Raw genomic sequence first — 22,091 nt, forward strand, 5'->3', positions numbered from 1 at the left:
TTCCTGGTTAACTGTGAAACTAGACTAACGCCCCAAACCGGATTGGCAATCTGTCTTTACATTGTTAGAACAAGCACTGGCAAAGACAATACTTATAGCTTCTGTGTAATGCCAAGAATATCCATGTGGGTTGCAGCAGTGATGAGGTAGGAGGGGCATAGTTTTTCCTTCACAATCTTGGACGTATATTATTTTTCACATCGAAAATAACGGACATTTTCAGCCTTCCTTATGTTTCTGTCGAATTTGTTTAAAGGGGTAGAAAACTATTTGTGAGTGGCTCACACGTTTACAATTACTTGTTTGACAGACACCCGTGTATTCAGATATCCCAGGTGCACACACAGCCACACACACATTGCTATACGACGCCATGTGTCGTCTGTTACATCATCAGCCAGTCCTGGGTTTTTGACCAGCAACGTTTAGTATCATGAAAAGTTTGTCGCTAAAAGGCCCGAACAAGCAGAAGGGGCTGCTTAGCTGCCACGCGAACGGAAGGATGACAAATAAAAATAAATAAATAAAAATGCATAGATTTCGGCTTCCTGGATAAATTTTCATCTTCCACATTTCAGTTCTCTGTACCTTGAACAAACACGTTTGTCAAGTAAACAATGACAATCATCCTCTCTGGCGTTTTCCACAGGCATTGTTTACCTCTTGTAGTAACTTATTGTAATCGGATCTGCAAAAAAGTAAGATGACAGAACCGTGGTGAGCCAATGAACTCCCTGACACAAATAAGTATTGTGATGGCCATTTCTTTTCAATTCTGTATAAAGTAAAACATGTATGCTTTAGAAATTAAATTGTACAGAAGCTAAGCATTATTCCTGAGCGCTGCATCTCATCAAATCCTAAAACTAAAGGTACAGCTTCTGACACTAAAGCCTGAATTACCTTAAGTGGCATTTGGCATGAGTTTTTTTTAACTGTTTATCTGTTAAATCCGAATGTGCAAAGATTAATGTAAAATGGGACATATTTTGCCAGAAAGTTCAATAAATTCTGCATGTAAAACGCGCACCCTCTTTGCAAGAAATTCCAGGAAAATATTTAAAAGCAGCTTTTAAGAACCTTGCAATGGTTGATGCAATACGCGATGACTAAGGCAGAATGTACTCCATTAAATTAGAAAGCTTTGGTCTAGCAAAAATAGGGCCTGGCTGCCATTTTTGATTAATGTTACTCTCCTTCAGTGGGTTGAATAAAATATGTATTGAGCACAATCATATTCAGCTGAGCTTTCTCACTAAAAATAGAACAGAAAACCCACTGCAGTCAGCCTTATGCCTGGTACCACATACAACCAATGAGGTGTGGATACTGTTTGCATAAGTGTTCCTGACTAGCTTGCTATAAAACTAGTTTATAATTTTGGATTAGAATATGGAATGTACTAGATCAACAAATGTAGGCATTGTACTTTCCCTTGTGGCGCATCGAGTGTTTGAGGAAACATGTGTTCGAGATTTTAAATGCATATTAAAGCCTTTATGTGATAGGTTTGTACGGAGATTTTACCTTTGGAAATGTATTAGTATAGAAACGTACTTGTCTGATACAACTTTGGTACACCAGAAACAGTGAAATAATAAACACTCCTTACTCCACAATTTCTCCTCCCCATCTTCATTAACTTTGCTTCCTATTGACTTTATTTGTTTTAGGAGCTACTGGGAAGGATACACCTGCTTTTGGAGTTTATGGCTTGTTGCTGGCTTTCTCCAGGGGCATGGCGGCACTCCAGACACATTCCTGATGCTATCCTGGCCTTGTAGCTCCATGATGAGTGTTTCTCTATGCTGTGTTGGTGTCAAGTCGGTAGCATGGGGACTGGGAGGGCATAACTCCTTTCTGAGACTTGGGAAAAGTAAATGGCCTTGAAAGTCCACGAGGGCGGAAGGGTTAGGAGAAAGTGCCCCAATTTAACAAAATTGCATTTATATTTGCTGGTCATATCATTTGTAATTTTGAACTAATAGGCGAAAACTTCCCTGAAATGAACTTCTTGAAGAATCCGCACTATTACCCACACTACTAATCTAGTTTTATCTACAACAAATCTAACCACCCACAACATATGTAAAGACAGCCCTCTCGCTTAAATACCATGTCCCATTCAACACACCAAGCAACCCAGTAGCTGCCACCTCCCATAGAGAGCAGCTGTATCCACCCAAACATCAGAATTATCTCCTTTTCCACACTAGCACCCAGCCAGACTACCCCTAGCTCTCCCCTACCCACATCTCACATACATTTGGACTTTCTCAAAGCACCATCACATTAAGAAAAAAGATATGCATATCGACAAACAAAAAACCCTTTAACATATTTGATCTGCCTTCAGAAACCAGACCTTCCTTCCTCACGGAAATGTGGCTCAGCTAAGATACTGCATCCACATATTACAGCTGTTCTAAGGTAGGATCCTTCTGCATGGTTACCCCCACTTTTTGCTAGTGTCATTGTTTTTCTGATGAGTCAGACTGGGATCCTTCTAACCAGGACCCCAGTCTATGTGCTTCCTCCCTAAATTGGACATGTTTAGTAACTTAGGTACTCCTGATTGGCTACTGATGTACCCAGATAAGTCCCTAGTATATAGTATTAAGGTACCCAGGGCATAGGTACACCAGGGGTCTCCGTGGGCTAAAGCATGCATTATGCCACCCATGAGAGACCATTCAAATTGTGACTTTGCAGCCCGTGTAAGCTGGTGCTAGCACCACTTACGACAGATATACGTTTCTTACATCTGAGCTCACTACACTTAAAACCTATAAGCCACCCCTAAGACAGGGCTTTCAATCCTGAAGGCAGGGTGCTCGGTTCCAAGTGTAAGGGTGTACATGCATGAGCGGGGCACCCATACAACCTATGGAGTCCATTCTCCTGTGTTGTAAGTGCAACAGCCATTACAATATATAGAGTGACCATGCGTCACTACGCAATGACTATCTATAAACTGGCTGTAACGAACCCTGTCATGTTTGGTATCAAACATGTTGGAATCATACCCCCACCATAAACGGTGTAGGACATATGATTCATTGTGGGAGGTATGATTCCATGCACAGTAAATCTCCTACAGAAGTCCCTCAGTGATCCCTGTGCCAGTCTTCAGAACCGGACAGCAAGCTAGGACTACTGCCGACCAGAGAACTGTTTCTGCCTTCCTGCTGCTGAGCCAAGCTCGAGCACGGTAAGGCAGAACAAAAGATATCCTGGCACAGGGAGGTGTGACCACCTCCTAGATAGGTTTTAGTGTATTGAGGCAGTGTGTGGGTGCTATTGAGGCAGTGTGTGGGTGCTTGCCAGTGCCACTGAGACTGCTTGAGATGCACATATTGTACCCCCTTACATACTCCAGCTCAAACCAGTTCAGGGTGCTGTTGGCTCCTGCTCTGGTGCAGTATCCTCCCCCTGTCCAGCCCTTCCTCTGAGAAGGACCCCTGAATCGTCCCAATCCTTTCCTAATGGTACTCAAAGGCTTACTTGTGGGTGGGCCACTAGATTCGTTGTGGGACAAGATTCAGATCACATACCACTTCAACTTCGACCGCCTGGACACTCTGGACTTCGCTGTGGGAACCGAGACTGCACCGGGGAAGTTTCCTGCTGCTCCTGGTCGTGTCGTCCTGCGGTCTTCTGCAACATCGGTGTCCGTGCGCCATACAGGTTCAACACCAGACCTGTGGACATCCAAGACACCTGAAGGGATCTCCCTTGGAGTGATGGAGTCACTCCCCTGCATCTGCAGGCACCGTAACACAGCTGACCAGTCTGCTGATCCAGGGCTCCCACAGACTCCGAAAGGCTCAGCAACACAGGTGGTGGTTCTGCAACTCTGTCAAGGCCTCGACTGACTTCATACCGAGTTTGAGGCCAGTATCCCTCGTCGGAAACACTGGAACAGAACCCCTGTGCACTGGGTAGACTTGTCGTTGCCAAAGCTTGTTGACTCTCTCTCCTCCAGAGATCTTCAGGCTCCAAGAAGATCCAACATCAAGCATATCCTGCAGCCAAGATCTTTGCCTGCACCACATCCCTTACACCATGGGCCTTCATCATTTGGTGAGCTGCTCAAACCCTCTTGCGACTCCAGTGCCTCTGGCCTGTGGGTCCTCTTGAGGGTCTTCTTCGATTCCAGTGGGCTCCTTTGCTTGCTCGATGCCTGCTCCGACTTACCTGTGCGTGGTGAGTCACTTTGACCTTGTTGGTCCCGGCACTGCTCCTTTTTCATCATCTACATTGTTTGCTGCTGCCAAGGGTTGTTTGCGCCCCTGCCGGACACTGACCCCATGGCCCTAGACATCAGAAATGGAAAAGCTTTTAAACAGTTCCTGGACTTCCTCCGTATCGCCTGGTCCGTGCAGCTGCAACTTGAAAGGCACCGTCAAACTTTCCTGCATCTCCTACATCGGTGGACATTAGTCTTCCGTGCCTCCTGGTCACTCCTAAGTGACATTGACATTTCCCCTTTGCTTGCAGGTTCTTCTCCCCTTGAATCCACCTTTTGGTTCTACCGGACTCGTTTGTCTTCTTCTCCAGTAGCAACTTTCCTGAAGTCCTCCCTTGTGGTCTACGGCAGTTTCCGACGTCACTTGACAGCTATGCACCCAGCTTCCCTCGTGTTGTTATCCTGCTTCCTGGGGTATTCACCGGTGGAGTGACTCTCCAACCTTCCATCTTTTTTTGTGGTTTCTTCATGGTCTGCTGGGAAGGGTTCTTTTTCTTGAAAACTGCAACCGCGACTTAACCATAGATTTCTATTGAGTACACGGTCGTGTTCCCACTCTGCACACGACCTTGGTGGGGTCCCGAGATGCTCACCTTGGGTGATTAGTAGGGTCCCCGGTTCTTCTACGTTTTGTGGGTCCACTCTTGTCGTGAGTTGTGGTTTGCTGTCCACTATGTTAGCATATAGTTTGATCTCCCCCTGGAGACCATTGTGTATTTGTGATACTTGCCTGTTTATTTGCACAGTATTAAGTGCATTGTGTTATATCTCTGGGAAGGAAATATTGTTATGTGTTAGTGAGTGTCCTATAATAAATACCTATTTTTATAAATGCACTGTGTGGTTCTTTTTCACTTAACCTATACCAATAAGATTAAGTTCTGGTAAAACAAGCTGCTTTACTCTCCTTCTGAACTAAGCATGAAGACTGCTCTCCACAGCTACCACTTAGCTTTCTACGGTTGTCTAAAACCCCTAAAATCACCACAAGGGTTGTCTGGATTAGTGCAGGGTGCACACTTACATAAGTGAGCACGAAATACTAGGCCAGTCTCCCACAACAGCCATCCCACTTCTATATTGCATTAATAATTATTAATCGTACTGGCAAAATGGAACTGCACTGACCAGATCCATGAAAAACCAACCAAGCTCATCATAGCTATTGAATCAGAGCATTCAGTAATAGGGTTTTACTTTCTTCCAATTGAGACAGATACAACAGTAGAAGAGTACACTAAATAACCGCAAGGTAATGTTTAGGAAATGCACATTGCCCCTAAGTGCCATCAGTTAATTTATTAGAAGAGCCAACCGTTTTGTAAGAGGCCAAAATATTCATAGCTACAGCAGCGCTCTGTGAGAAAAGTGATATAACAAAGTAGTAATAAAGTGGTTTCACAGAAAAGGCAGTTAATTCGTTCAACAGCATCCAAAATAGTGGAGACACAAATAAGAAACGGATTGAAAAAGAATAAGCTGTATCATACAGAGGATCCATAGGGATGAGAAATTACATAAAGTTGTTCCTCTTTTAAAATGAGCCAGGATAGGAGCATATTGACGGATACAGTGTTGATTCCATCTAAGGTGTTTTATGTTGTGTGTCGATTTAGATACCGTATATAGGTTTTCGATTTATAAACCTTATACGGCCACAATTTGCATTGCCCATATTTAGGCAGAGAAATCCTACCCTTATTTAGGCATTATCCATACTAACCAAATACAGGCATGGCCACCTACATCCTTCCATCAATGTCACAATGCGTTCTTGGAAAACCAGACTCTTAAGCCTTTAGGACTTCCCCTTGCTTGGATTTCTCCAAGAACTCATTTAGTATGCTTGAACATCTATTCCTTAGGGGTTCATTCATGATGTTCTTCTGCCCGACTTTTACATCAATACTGGCATTCCTAAACACCTTCGAGATATAACTGTACCTTCACTTGCCATGGCAAACCATGGTTCGGCTGCCTACTTGCTCGCCATGGCAAGTTCGGAGGAAGTCCAATCCCCACCTGACGCACTGACCAGACACTGTCATCCTCTTCGCAGAAAATCCAGCTCCAGTGTTTCTGACTCCCCTTGCAGGGTGTTACAGATTGAGACCCGGAAAGAGATTCCAACCTCTCTCATTCTAAGGTATGGAGCAGACTAGAACCTAGAGCTACTCTTGGCAACTCTGGCAAAACTGAACTACAGCTAGCTATACTTTAGAAACAGCAGCTACTTCTTAATACACTTAGGTCGGGCACACTGGGGTAGAACTAACTAGAAGCATCAGATGAGTATTCACATTTTAGCCTGTAATTTATGTATGTATTTTTATGAATATATGTCCTAGCTATAAACCATGCTATTGCAGTATTATCTAATCCTACTGCTAACGCTGTACGTATTATACTTCGCATTCTGTCTTACGATTGTAGCAGTTCATATCTCTTGCACGAGAAATAAGACTGAATAAGACTGTTCAATAAACCCTTTTTATTGAACCGCCCGTCTATCTATTTCTGTGTAAACTCTGTAGAAACGAAGCATGCACGATTGACTAAGTGAAACTGTTATCTATTGTTTCCACGATTCTGCGACTGTTCCAATTCTAAATGAAACAAAGTTGTCATGTTTATTCGGTTGTCAGAAACGAATCCCTTCTTCTTTATTCGAGAAATTTCTAGTGACCTCTGAGTTAGCTGGCACACACAAGTAATTAAGTTTAATGTACTCTATAGAGACATACTGACCTCAGTCCTATGTCAAATCTAGTGTATATTATTCCAATGCCCAGAGCCTATTAGGGATATAGGAACTACACTACAATGTGACATGCAGTCTAACGAAATGCAAATCACTGTTAATGGCAAACATCTATAAAGTGGCTCTACCTTTCAACAAGCGCATCATCACACGAGATGAACACGGAAACGCTGATACTAAAAGCAGATGGCTAATAAAAATTAAAAAAGTGAGGCATGAATTGAATTTCTGATGAATACCTCTACCTACATATTCCTCATCTCTAGGTGCCAGCGTGGATCTGCGAAACTAGGCAATAGCTCTCAAGCGCTGACAAGTGAGGGCATGGCCTCGGGTTACATCTTCCTGGATTTGACTTACCAGAGCCATATATGGCACCACCACTCTGACGTCAGTCTCCTTGTTTCTGCGCCCATATACGCTGATCCAATTTGCTCTTCTGAATTTTTCGAATTTCCAGTTTTTTTACAGTTCTGTAGATCCTTCTTCTGGCAGATTGAGCTCCCATTTGGTATCTCACCATTCCAGTGCCTTCACCCTAAGTGAGTCTGAGGTCTCCCTGACTCTTTTTTGGACTCTAGTTGCAAATGTTGTGAGGATCTCATTAGTCCAGATGCCCAGTATTGAGCCTGGCTGGCTGACTCTGTTCTGATGCTGCCAGATCCACTCTTTGTTTTCTGGCTGCCAGTGCTGACTCCATTTAAATGGCGGTGTTCATCCAGATTTTATCAGCTACGCTCTGGCTCCTTCAGACTCTTTGATGTCCTTACAGGCCTCAAAGAGTTCCACTCCAGGGCACTCCAGTTGTCTCTACCCTGGACCGGTCCTCTTCTGACAGCTAGTTATCTCCATCCCGGCCTGTTGATGGCAGTGCATATGCACTGGGCACTCACATTATCTTCCAGGTGTTCGCTGTTCTCTTTGCTTGACATTTAGGGTTTATTTATTTATTATAAGAGTTTTCCATGGTGCTGGCTAGAACCTGAGAATATCCGAGCACTTTACAGCATTGTCAAGGCATTATCAGTCACAATATACTTAAATTGACGAGTGTCAAGCCAGTGTAGAGTGCTTGGGTGAAAATGAGATAGAATAAGGTAGCAATTCCAAAGTGAGTTGGAGGTTATTTCCTGGATGTTTGAGGTGCTGAATGAGCAATAACTCTTTCAGTTGTCTTTTGAAGCTCATGAAGGAAGGGTTAGTTGTGAAATGTACAGAGAAAGAGTTCCCGGTTTTGGGGGTATTACCTGAGAAAGAGCCAGAAAAGGCTTTTTGTTTGTTTTTGGGGGGGATTGAGGAGAAGTTTGTTGGAGCTTCTTAGATTTCTAGTTTGGTGTGCCTTTGTGAGTTTGGATGTGAGGTAGGCTGGTTTACCGCTGTGCAGAAATTTGTGGGTGAGGCAGGCAATCTTGAAGCAACATGGTGCTTCGATTAGTAGCCACTTTAAACTATTCATTGCAGGGGAGATGTGGTTGTATTTTTATGCTCCTGTGACTGTCCTTGGCGCTTCATTAAAAGTGGCTCTCAGAGGGGCTAAGTGAGATTTCGGGATGTCTGTGAGGGTGGCGTTTCCATAGTCCAGTTTGGCTAGTACCAGAGCTTGAATGTCGATTATTTTTATTTATTATTTTTACTTTTATTTTTTAGGGTAATTCGGTGAGAAACAGGCTCAATTTAGTTAAGGCGTTTTAGGTTGTAAAAGGCCCCCTTTGTTTTAGTCTTTATTTTAGTGGTCATGTTAAGATTTGAGTCCAGTGTGATCCCCAGAGATTTAGCAGAGTCCGCCAGAACCTCCCGGTCTCAACCCAGGTATCCAGCTCACTCTTCTAGATCTTCTTTGGACTTTGTTTTGGCGTTAGGAAGATGTGTAATTATGTAGATGATATCATGGAAGCATTTTGCAACTTGTCTTATCCGGAGTCTCAGGGAAGGTTCTATTGTGCTTTTCATAATGTGAATGGATAGGAGTTTTTAGCCTAATCTAGATCTTGAATGTCCCAAAGTTTCCTTCTGAAGACCTTACCTCTATTGATGAGACTCTCTGCAAAGCCGCATTCATCTTGGATTTTCCTCTAGCCATGACATTGTTTAAAACTAATTTATTGATAGAAATACTGAAATCTGATCCTTCCTCCTCAGAGCCCTTGCTGCCCATTAATGAGTAATTGATGGAACCCACTTAGTATATTTGGAATAAACTGAACTCTGCTTCAGTAGTAATTGGGCAAATAGCATAATATTATCTTCTGGTTCCAGGTGAACCTAATTTGAAGTCTGACAATATTGAGTGATAAACATAAGATGGGCAGAAGCACTCTTTATATTCCCTCATCTTTCCACCAGATATGGATCATAAATCGATTCATTTAATCGAGAAGATAGTTTTCTTGTAAGATAATATGGCCCTCTTCTTGCAATGCTGTATGCCTGTTGGTCCACTATGTCTATGCTATTTGGCAGATGGTGGTCCAACTGCCTCCAGATTTTGTGAGCGGCTACTTTGCTGAGGTGGTTCATGATGGATTTGGAGCTGCTCAACAGTTCCTAGGGCTTAGTGCTGTCTTTGGTCTCTCAGGTCTGTTGAGGACTGACAAGGTTGACTTGGTGTTTTTGATAGCTCTGGTCTTTTCAATGCCAAGCAGGTCCTGAAGAAGCACAAGTAGGGACATATTCCTTAATACTTTAGATTGTTGGATTCTCCTTTTAATATGTAAGGGAGGCTGCACAGGCAGGCTAACGGGTGTCCAAGTGAAAGAATATATAGGAGACTCTTGTCTGCTGAATCTTTCCAAAGTAATAAGGCATTCCCTATTGTTGAAGGGGAGCATCATGTCTTGGGGAGTCCTTGAAACAGCCTCAGGTGTCGTTCTGCTAGGCTTGTCCCTCTCATGTGCACCAGTCTAGTGCATCTACACTTGTGTTGTGAATAGGCAGGGTATTCCTCCTGGTATTCACATCAGTGTTTTTGCCGGCTTTATTCTTCACTTTCTTGTGAACCAGGTCTTAGTTCTGGTGGAAATTGTTGCTGTAGAGAAAGCCTGCATGGACTGGCGTAAGGTGACATGGTTTGGTTTATTCCTTTTACGTGTTGCCTCCTGGAGATGTCTTCCATGTGATAATATGGTATTTTTAAGGGATGTCCTCCCGGTGGTTCCATGTTGGGGTTTCGGCCTTGTGTTTTTCTGCCTGGGTTGTTGTTCGTTTGATTGAGCTACAGCCAGATAGGGGAATCCTGTTATGGGTTGTATACTGACCTTCAATCACACCCGATTGTTTTATTTTCTTGCATATTATGTGTGGTTTTAGTAGGGAGGATGTACTGCACCAGTCCCAGTTCTGTCCTTGGCATGCATCTTGCCCATTCTAGGCTACTATCCTGATGTATTCCCCTTTTCCTAAAGTCTATTCTCGAAAGACATACTGAGGCCAACTCTTCCTCTGCAAGAAGACTTGACAGGTGCAGTTGAAGGACACCACAGTCTGTTGTTGTAATGTGAGGTAGGGCAGATCGAAGTCTTTCTCTGATGCAGTTTGAGTTTAGTGCTGTGGCTTTTGTTCTTTGTTGTTGCCTTTTGTCTGGAGAAAGTTGATCTCTAAGGGTTTGCTTCATTACACAATATCTGCCTCCCCATTTGTTATTGTGGTGCATTGCGCTTTCAGAGCTCAATCAGTTCCTGTACTTTTTAATATTGATACTCTCGCTTGTGTATGATACGGTATCCATTTTAGATACTTCCTCGTCTTCTTTTGAACAGTTTTATAGGCTGTACTGGATGGTTCAGTTTCTAGTGCCTTGCTTTCCTGATCGCTGTGTGTTTCTCCTGGTGACCCATGTTTGGCCTTCTACTGATACACTTTGTTTTGTCCTTCGTTCACTTGGTGCTTCAATTTACATTTGTGCTTGTTTGGCTAGGACACTGTTGTATGAAGAATGGCTTACTTGCTTCTGTTAGTCACGTTTCTGTACTGATAGCTACTTATGTTCAATGAAACTCATTGAGAACTACTAATATTATTAGTGTTGTATAATATCAATTTTGTTATGTATATTAATTCAACCAAGCAAAAGCTTTCTGATTTATTAAGCTGCGCTGCACACAGGTGAGCTACTCAGAGATAGCTGGAGAGCTACAGTAGCTCACGAGCTACTAGTTGGAGACCCCTGTACAGTTAGTGTAACAAGGCACCTTTTAGTATTGGTACCTGTGTTTGTTCTTGCCTCCTCATTGTTCAGGTGGTTGTAGTCTGAAACATGACTGTTTTCTTACCCCTGAGATGCCTTTCATTTTCATAGCTTGTCTGTTGGCCTCACCCAATGAACCTTTTGGTTCTGCGTGATTTGGTGCTACGGTCCAGGCATTTTACTCTTCTCATATACATTTCTATCGGTTACAATTTTAGTTTTTCCTCCTCTGCTTTTCTCTGCAAAAAGCTAGTGCCCGGCGATATGACTAGGGGATCCCTCAGCTTAATCTTCGGCATAGTTTTAGTAATGCTGCATGTTGGAATGATGCCAATCTCTCAAATTGTGTTGTCGCAGAACCCACTTCCTTTTTCCTAGGTCCTAGGGTTCGATTTATTAGCCTTGATGCCATAGAAACAGACCCTTTGGCTATTTCTCTCCTCACAAACGCATCTATGGGGTCGTGCTTAGGTATGATTCATGCAGTGAAGAATCAGCTGGTAGGAGTATTCATCATAGGAAGAAGTTACATGACTTTGGGTGGATACTCTATTGTCGTGCATATTTCTTGCTCACCTGTCCAAAGTGATGAGTCGAAGAGTGATTAGTGTGCAGATAGCATGGTATTGAGTTAGTTTTGTGTGTTGCATTTCTTTGCAGTTGTCAGACTTGTCTCTACCCCTGAGGGCGTGGAGGAAAAATAGGATGATATGTTGATTTCCAAACGCTGGGTGCCGTCCGGGAAGGTGTCTTGAGTCAACTTGGAGTTAGGGTGCCAGCAATCAACACTGCAGGGATAATACAAAGTTTCAATATAGAATCTGCCACCTGGAGGATATTCATGAGGTGAGAAATATGCAGGTAGGTAGATAAGAGTATCCCCCAGGAAGATCATTATGAAGGGTAAGTAACCTTTTATTGAGTACAGCTAGGAAGGGCATGGCTATGAGGAAAACTGTTCAGCGAAAAGGGCATTATAGAGGACATAGTACAGGAGCAGTTCACGGCAAGTTTGTTTCTCTGTAAAATAATATGGACTTGGGCAAATAAAGAACTGGAACATACAGTTAGGGTCCTCGGAATGAATATTGAAGCTATTAATGTGCAGAATTGGAGGTGGATGTCATCTGGAGGGGAAAGTGGGCTTTCAGGGAATTTTTAAAAAATCTTGTACACATTTAAACTGTATTTCTCAGTGAGATCTCGTGAGGGGAAAGGAGCAACCCAGTACTCTTTGAATAAGTGATCTAGGGCTCTCTGGTGTCTGGAAGGGCAGCGGAGGATCAGGCAGGACTTAGAAGGCAGCCAAGTCTAAGAAAGCTGCTGTTTATCTGTGGAGTAGAGCCTCATCGCAAAGGATTATTCGCGATAGACAAATGGAACTTTAAGCGAAGAGAATTTCTGATTTCAAAAGCACAATCATATAATGCTAAAATATTTCATATAGGGTTAGATTGTTGTATTGAGGATAGTGATTCCAATTAGTGTTTAGTGTAGTTTGCTAAACCTACTGTAAGAGGACATAAACTCTGGGAGGACTATGCACTACCACAGTCTATGTTGACAGTGTCTTTATAATAAAGTGTAGCACCATAATATATTTTCACCAGTTATTAGATGGGAATTAGTACAATCGCTTCAACTTTAATAAACATTAAGCTTCAAGTAGAGGACCTAGCATAGCTGAATATTTAATGCTGAAAACAACCTTGCTTAAAATAAAGTGCTGTATAAGCCCATGAATCCTTGTTAACTAATTCCTAATCTACATCTCGCTTGCGTTTATTATGATCACAGAAGAGTTGACCTCTGCCCAGCTGTGCTTAGTAGAATGTTATGAGCTTAATGCACAAGGTTGACTCCTCTGGCCTTGAAACCATTGACTAGTTTCAGGGCATAAATTGGCCAACAAACATGTATAGACAACATCAAAAGAAATATAAAGATGAGGTTTATACAGTAGTGTTGAAAGAAGTGACAATTTGGAACTATTCAGAAGGAGTTGAAATGCCAGAGTCTGAAATCTGCAGATTAAGGTCGTATGTGGTGTTTTATGTAGCAGGCTTGTTGAAAGTGCATTTTTTATAATCTGTTTACATTTATTATTTGTTTATAATAAAAAACAATCACTAATCGCTCATTGAGTGCAATTTTTTAATACAAGACCTCTTCATGCGAAAGTCATCAATAGCCATGTCTTTGTACCACTTTCATTGTGACTGTGAAACCCAAGTAATGTTGATCTTAAAAGCCATACTAAGACTTAGTTGAATTTTGGTAGCCAAAATATGGCTCACTTCTTAAAGATAAATGTGGTTTACTTCAGTGTAATGTTCTCAAGCGGTGAGCAGTCTCATGTTAAATGCCCACTTGCACAATATGGCCTGTGTGCATAAAGTGGCATTGACTGCACCTGGGAGCACTCCGTTTATTGCCACCTTCCCTTGCCCCCCACACTTTCTCCTCAGTTAAAGGTTTCCCCAGACCCAGCTACACCAGCTTGCTCAAGCTGTCCACCCTACTGCACCCTTTCTTGCTTTTCACGTCTCTTCCTGTTGTAGAAACCTACTATCTTCGTATTCTAGCTACTCTCCGCCCATAAGGAGACTGGGTATCTATACCGGGCTTCATCCCCTGCTCTGTACCTGAGGTTGTTTCCCAGAAAATTATGGTGGGGTCTGAGAGGAAGTGCTGCCATTTCACCAGCTGTGTAAACAAAACTGTAACAAAAGCGAAATTCAAAGACCTTAGTTGCTTGTGAAGTTAGGTGCTTAAGGAAGATGGAGATCTACCAGCTGGCACAGGGAATCTATAGTCTGATTGTTGAGGGTGAAGATAAAGTTATTTGGTGCACATACATTGAACCGGCAGATTGGTGGTCCTCTTGTACACATTCTGTCAAGGGTGCCAATAATTGTCACATATTTCTTTTGTAGTGAAGAACAATTGAAGTGATTATCCATTTCACAATGGATCTGATTTTTGGACTGGAGTGCCCATGATCTCTTCCTAGCTCATTATAGTAATTGGTTGTCCAAAGGAGAGCAATGCATGTATCACAGTGCTTGTTACTTAAAGACAGTGAAAGCCATTTAAAACCCATTTGAGCGTGGTTTGAGGAGTCTGTTTTACTGTTTAGATGAAGGGATGCTTCACCTAACTCAACTCTTTTTTATTTTGTAGGAGGAACTGGTGCATTCATGATGGAAGTGAACATCAGTGGAGATACAAGGAATACAAGGACTACTCTTCCTGTACCAACATTAGGAGAAGGACTTTCCCCAGCCAAATGTGAGTTGGAGAAGCCTCGCTGTTCAAGTACCCCTTGCTCCCCAATGCGACGGACTGTGTCTGGTTACCAGATACTCCACATGGATTCTAACTACTTAGTTGGCTTCACAACAGGCGAGGAGCTCTTGAAGTTAGCCCAGAAGTGCACAGGAACAGAAGAGAGTACAGGAGACCTTTTACCTACGTTTCGCCCCAAACCACTTGATACAGGACTTTCTCGTGCTTCACGTTTATATAGAACCAGAAGTAGGTATTATCAGCCATATGAGATCCCAGCTGTTAATGGACGCAGGCGACGGCGGATGCCGAGCTCAGGGGATAAGTGTACCAAGACTTTGCCGTACGAACCCTGCAAGGCCCTGCACGGGCCTTTGCCTCTGTGCCTCCTCAAAGGTAAAAGGGTACATTCAAAATCTTTGGACTACCTCAATTTAGATAAAATGAACATCAAAGAGCCAGCTGACACTGAAGTGCTGCAATACCAACTTCAACACCTCACCCTCCGAGGGGACCGAATGTTTACACGAAACAATACATAGGTGGCAGCCAATGCTTGGAGCTGAAATTAGTTGGATTCCGATGGTAGCAGAAGCTTTCCATACATATGAAAGAATCTAGTGCTGCACTGTATCCACCTTGAATGTGGGTTTGTCTGAAATGGATTATATGAATAGTGAAATGTTGTTAAATTTAAAAAAAAAGGGGGGGTTTGAAGAATGTAGAATTCGGCATTGAAAAAAATGGCTAAGGGAAGCAAAGTCTGGAAAGGTTTTTCAAGTCATCCTTGGACGCACAATTTTTTCTTAAATTTATAAGAACGCGTCTTGATGTATATTTACTGAATCTGAAATGCTGTACCTATTTGAAATTGTCTGCTTGATCACTGGAAACATTTCAGTTTGCTTTCGGTAAGTGCTGTAAGACAGGCACGCGTGTACACTTATTTGCAATATATGAGCATTCGCAGTAAAATATGAATACGTTAGTCATTAACAACCTTTAAGGAAAAGTAAGCCTGATTAAATTGGGCAAATTTTTATTTAGATTGATCTGGTTGAAATAGGTTGTAGCCAGTTGTTTTTGTGATTGGAATCAGATTTTGTGTTTTTGACTAGTAATGCAATTACTGTTCTATTTAGTTGCATTCTTAAAGTAAAAACAAAACATGTGCCCCGCTGGAGATCTGTTGTTTTTCCTTGTGAGAGACCTATTCTTTCCTTTGTCTATTGTGACTAGGGTTTTAGGCCTACCATTGTTTATTCAAGTGTGTTTAATACTGATGATTCAGATGTTTGGTCCCATTCTGAACCGCCATTTTCAGAATAAATAATATCTTACATTTTAGCGGAATTACTTAAATCAATCATTCATTTTTTAATGTTTATTTTAAAACTGGGCAGGCTTTGAGTGATTGGGACTCTTTGCTGATTTATTTCTACATTAAGTGTGTGTGCCCTCTTCTCCCAGCCACTCTTTCAAGATTGAACAATTACGCCGCAGGTGATGAGACTGGGCAGCCATTGTTATGAAGAGAAGTAGTGCAATGAGTTGCTAGAGACTAGTGGGCTGGAGTCGTGGCTCCTCTTCCCCCCAGTCCTGCCACTGAGGATTGTGCTACTTACGCCAGGAAAATTCATAGAATAGCTGAAGGCCTTGAGCTCCCGCTCCTCACCTTGGTGGTCAAGCCCACTGTTCTTCCAGAGGTACTTCTGCCTGGGCAAACGCCTAATGAGCCCCACTTATCTTTTAACCCGTCCCTTACAGATAATGTATTGAGGGCATGGGCCAAACCCTGCTCTAGCCCACCAGTCAACCACCAGCTTGCGCAACGCCACTGCCTTGCCCCAGGCGACACTCATTTATTATCTCCTCACCCCTCCCTGGTGATGCAGGCATCTGCAAGTATGAATAACCCCAACATATTCCCAGTTAGTCCCCCGATAGTTAGTCAAAATATGTGGAGGTGCTCAGAAAGAGGGTTTTCTTGTCCACCAGCTTAGTGCTTAGGACTGTAAACACCAGCTACCTTCTGGGGCGCTGTTACCACACATTTTAGGAATCGGTTGCTCAAGTCCTTCAATGTGTTACAGAAGATCTTAAAAATCGCTGACCTGTCCTTGCCTAGGCTATCCTGGACGGTCATGATGCACACAAGTTCCCAATTTGTTGTGCCATGGACACCACCAATTCTATCGGGAAGGGCCTCTGGAAGGAGAAATTCTAAACACTAATACTGGACCAGGCCTAGTCTGCCCTCGACCCTGAAGAATGGATGGTGGCCTTGGACCTGCAGGATGTATATTTTCATATACAGATCCTGCCGGAACATCTGCACTACCTGTGGTTTGTGATGGAACACGTCATTTTCAGTTCACTGTGCCCCACTTTGACCTAACCAGTGCCCCTCAAGTGTTCACAAAAGTGGGGGTGGCAGCATACCTTTAGAGGTAAGGGGTGCCAGTCATGCCCTCCCTTTCCCACACAGAGCTGACAGCATTGACCAATGCATCTCTTCTGATTTGAGGTGGCCATCTGGGAGAGGTGGGGATTAGAGGTCTCTGATCTTTGGTGGAGTTGTTGCTCCATATCAACTTTCTCGAGGTGAGGGTCATCTGCTTGGCGTTGAAAGGCTTTCTTCAACTCAAGGCAAAGCAGCTAGAGATGCTCAATGAAGGCACAGCTGAAATGTGGTCCTGCAAGAAGCAGGGCTGGTCATGGACTCTGTGCCAGGATGCCCTGTGGCACTAGAAAGAACTGGACCACTAAAGAGTTTTCCTGGAGTCAACCACTTGGTAGTATCGTTAAATGCCAGGCCAGATGAGTTCAGTCTTTGTTGCTTAATGGATGACAAGTGGCAGTTGCACCTGGAGGTGGTGCTAGTTCTCTTCCACAAATGGGGAGAAATTTGGTTCGATCTGTTCGACCAGTGCTGAGAACCCGCAATATCAGCCCTTACCTGCATTGGAGTTTCAAAGGCATCTCTATCTCGGAGATGCGTTCTGCCTCGTGTGGAACTCTAGACTTCTTTATGCCTTTTGCGCCAATGTTACTCCAGTCCTGAGTCCTCAAAAAGATCAGGCACAACTTATCTTAGTGGACCCAGATTGGGCACAAAGAGTAAGGTACTCAGACCTCCTGGGCTTGAGCATCTTCGCTCCAATCAGGCTGCCCCTTCGAGTGGTTCTGATGTTGCAGCAGCAGGGTAGGGATTTGCACCTAGGTCTTGCAATGTCCAACATCATGCATGGAGGTTAAGCAGGGACAGCTGAACACTTTCAATCTTTTATTTATTTATTTAGTGTTTTATGGAGCGTGAACGTGACCCGTTAGGGTATCAGAGTGCTTTACAGGGATAACACGTTGAATACAAGTATGAAATAGTCAAAGAAAGAAAAATATATGAGTAGGGACAGAAAGAAGTGAAACATTTGGGGAATAACCGGGTCTATACAATGTTCAGATAATAATGCAGAGAAATCCAGAAAGTACATTTGCTCGAGTACAAGATCGGTACAAGATGGATAGCAGCCAGTCAGTCCAAACTCTAGCAGCAACAAAAATAAGCAAAGCCGCTGAGCGGTGTGTGCAATGCATGATTTAACCTTCCTCCTGTATTCTTGGCAGCATGGCGTCTCGTGACAAAAACTATACACTTCCCGAACACCGGCTTGACGCGGTACTCTGCAGATAGACCCCCTTGAGGCAAAGTTATCTGACATTTTGTGATTTGTTTTATCACTGTTCGTCAAGACTTTGCACTGGGCACAGTTAAATGGCACCCTTTGGCTCTTTCTGCTGTTTTTGCTTTTGCAGGATCTGCCCTCATTGTTTAAGTCCACCTTTGATACACGCTTTATGACAGGTTTAGAACGTTTGTTTCCTCCCTCTTCGTTTGCCATGCCACAATGAGACCAACTTGGTTCTTACGTTTCTGCAGTACACTTCTTCAATCTGCTTCACAGATGTTCCTTGCGGCTACTCACCCTCAAGACAGTATTCCTTGTCCCGTAACATTGGCGCGGCGTGTGAGAACTTCTAGCTCTCGGTGTCAAACCGTCGTATATTACCTCCTTCCAAAACAAGCTAGTTTTGCATCCTTTCTACCTAAAGTTGTGACCGCTTTCTAAGTCAGTCAAAACATCACCTTTCCAGCATTCTGTGTTTCACCTGTCCCTTGTAAAGAGAAGGAAAGACTTTATTGTTTGGACCCCAAAAGCACGCTGAGCTTTTACATAGATCATACCAAAGAACACTGGGTGGATGATCAGCTCATTGTAGGGCTCTCTGGAGCAAAAAAGGCAAGGCTGTCAGAAAAGAAACCATCTCCTTCTAGATCATGCTTTGCATTAAGATGTGCTATGCATTGGCTAAAAGCAGCCTCTGGAAGGACTGTGTGGTCATTCTACCAGGCCAAAGCTGCTACCACTGCGCTGGCACATGGATTCGCTGTCCTGTACATTGCCAGGCAGCTACATGGGTGTCCCTCCAGATGTTCGTTAAGAACTATCATCTGGATAGTAGGGTTCTCCATGCAGGGCATTTTGCCTGCTTGTTCCTGCAGGTCTTTCTGGTTTTAGTCCATTTACAGATCCACCTCCAAATAAGTACTGCTTTGGTTTCTATTCAGAAGGTGAAGAATTTGGGGCTAGAAGTCTTAACTTCAGTAACACTCTTTCTGGTATAGATGCTATCTTGCCGCATATACCTCACCGACCCACCCATCCTCCCCATTCCATGGTTGAATGCTATCCATTAATAAGATCCCAATTCTAGGAATCTGCAAACTGGTCACACGAAATTGATTTTGGGGCTCTGCGTCTGGGGGTATTGACACATAAAAACCAACGAATGTCAGCACGCGGGAGTGGCGCCTATATAGGCACCACACGTCATTTCTGGAGCAGAATGGCATATGTGTGAACACGCACTGCCACATTTACCGCGCAAAGATACTGCTGAAATTATTTCGGAACCAGTCTGACACTGGAGGAATATTTAGTAGGTGAGGAATCTGAGGCTAGGTAGTCTCTACCAAAAAGAGGGTTAGCAAAGGTAAGTAACTTCATTTCTGCCAGAAAGAAATAATGAATGAATCCCAATAAAACATGCTAATTTGGACACTTGAACTATTAAACCTATATTCACACACTTACTACAACAGTGTCATTGAAAAAACTGCCTAATACCTCACAGACTATAGGTCACAATCTCTTTACAGCTGACAACAGCTGGCCATCACAAGAGAGGCTTTCTCTGTGGTGTCCTGGCACCTTACACAACAATACACTGTACACCTGTGTGTGTACACAACGCATAATATTAATTTGTAAGAGCTGTTCTTTGGCTCCCTGTTAACTCTAGAAAGCACAACCAATACCTGGGTATCCTGCCTCATATGTTACCCCTTGCTGGCACGTTTAGCTGTTATTCCTGTAAAAGTAAAATTGGGACTCAAGAACTCTCATGACAGTCTACCAGCTCCACAGGTATTGTTCTTGCGTGTCTAACTATCTAGCACCCCCTACAGTTTTGTGAAGGATGCTCAAGTAGCAGCATATTCGTTTCAGGCCACGGGGCTTCTTTTGCTTCGTGTTCCTACTGCAGCTGATAAAAGATTCAAAAGATAAATACGGTCGGCATGAAGTAAACTGTGAGTATCCTGGATTTATAGTACTGCTTACCGTAGCCTTTTAGGGAAATCAATTGGATTATTTTTCTTTATTCTGATATCACAAGTAAACCCATAAAGGTACACAGTAAAAAACAACATAGTTAATATATTGGCAAAGAGAACAAAATACTTAAATAAAACTGCACAATCAATACGAATAATGTATTAACAGTAAAATTGAAAACAAGATCACAAAACTCGTTGCCTACGCCCTATGGCTAGACATAAATATTTGAGGATAGAAGCACAGATTGTCTAAATCTACGAACAAAAACCTAACTAATGTTAGTGGGAGTGAAAACCTTGCTCTACCCTCACATAAAACTAAATGCAGGGAAAAGCAACGAGACAGTGAAAGAACAAACAGATAAAAATGTTACAGACTGGCATCCACAACTAATGCATGACGCTAAGGCCTAGAATAACATCTATCAATAACAACATGCTAGGCATTATCAGCTAAATTTTGTGATGGCATACAAATCAGTTGATAGGGCTTGCAACTCATTAGGAACAGTCTTAAGAAACAACAATGCCTGCCTACATTGCCTAAAGTTTGAAACATATGGGGCCAGATGTAGGTAATCCTATTTTACCGATTCTAAAATACCAAATTATACTGATTAGGTATTTCAGAATCGGTAAATGGGATGTAGCTAATTATTCTGTAAATTTACCGAATTGGTAGGATTAGATATTACCGAATCGGTAAATACCGAATCAGTAATTCCAATTCATTCCTATGGGCCTGGAGGCCTATAGGAATGATTGGGAATTACCGATTCGGTATTTACAGAATCGGTAATGGGGAACCATGTTCAAGGGTGGCAGGGTGGCAGATTGCACCCCTGAATAGTGCATGGGTGCACATGTGGCACACATACATGCCCTAAGGAAGTGGAGAAGTGTGGCTCACTGGTTGGAGCAGGCAGACCCTGAAGCAGAGGTCAGACCTGGGACCAGGGTTCAATTCCTGACGCGGCAGGGTGTTGAGCTCAAATGTCCATGGACTCGATAATTCTCGCTTCGGTGCCTGACCTAATCATGGGTTCACACTCTGCAACTCTGGGCATTAAGCTTGCTTAATCTCCACAACGGCCCCCCGCGGCGGGATGCCTGGCTTTCACCTTGGGGATGCCCTGTAGGGGCTATCTCCCAGGGAAAAGCCAGGACGGGTTCCCAAGGCAAGCGCGGAGATACCCCTTCGGGGGTCGATTCTGGCGCTATATAAGAAATGTAATAATAATAATAATAAGGGCATGTATGTCTGCCACATGGCACAGTAAAAAAAGCACAAAATAGCTTTTTATTAAGGTTTTCGATATTTGCCACCAACCTTTATTTGGTGGTAAATACTGAATCCTTGACTGTGCAATGCACTCATTTCAGTGCTCCCTACATTTCAGATTCGGTAATTTACGGATTCTGTATTTTAAGGAATCTGTAATTTACCGATTCCTTAAATTACAGATTCGGTAAATTACCGAATCTGAAATGTAGCCACCTACATCCCAAATGCCCAATACCGGTCGGTAACGGCCGAAATTCGGTCATTTCGGCCATTACCGCCCGGTATTGGGCCACCTACATCTGGCCCATTGTCTTACAAATCTCGCTCTGATAGAGCGGTAAAAAGTGCAAAAGAAAACAAAGTGCACCGTGCATTGAACAGACTTAACTTCACAAGGAGAGACCCTCCTTTCTCTGTTGCATTGGCCTCCAGAAGGTAGGCCACCATCAAATGGACAAAGTTAAGGCGGAATCTAGTTAACATAAACACATGGTGAGCAGATAAAATGACACTCGGATATGGCTGCATGCCGCACACTTGAGAAATAGATAAATATGAGACCACTGACCTCTTCAAGAGATTGTGTCGCTCTCTCGCAGCCTACTTCTCTTCACGTAATCTGGCCTTTAACTCTACCTTCGAGCA

General features: G+C 43.1%; 1 protein-coding gene across 2 annotated transcripts in view; it reads left to right on the top strand.

The window, feature by feature from the left end:
* Nucleotides 1-17,880, top strand: part of MACIR (macrophage immunometabolism regulator) — a 107,494-nt gene extending 89,614 nt beyond the window's left edge. For both annotated transcript variants that reach the window (XM_086960995.1, XM_086960996.1), the window contains exon 3: nt 14,377-17,880. In XM_086960995.1, the coding sequence (XP_086817121.1) occupies nt 14,394-15,023 (630 nt within the window). In that variant the 5' untranslated portion in view covers nt 14,377-14,393 and the 3' untranslated portion in view covers nt 15,024-17,880. The remainder of the gene's footprint in view (nt 1-14,376) is intronic.
* Nucleotides 17,881-22,091: the final 4,211 nt, after the last annotated feature.

This window comes from Lissotriton vulgaris, chromosome 3_1, assembly GCF_964263255.1.
Source record: "Lissotriton vulgaris chromosome 3_1, aLisVul1.2, whole genome shotgun sequence".
Taxonomy (NCBI): domain Eukaryota; kingdom Metazoa; phylum Chordata; class Amphibia; order Caudata; family Salamandridae; genus Lissotriton; species Lissotriton vulgaris.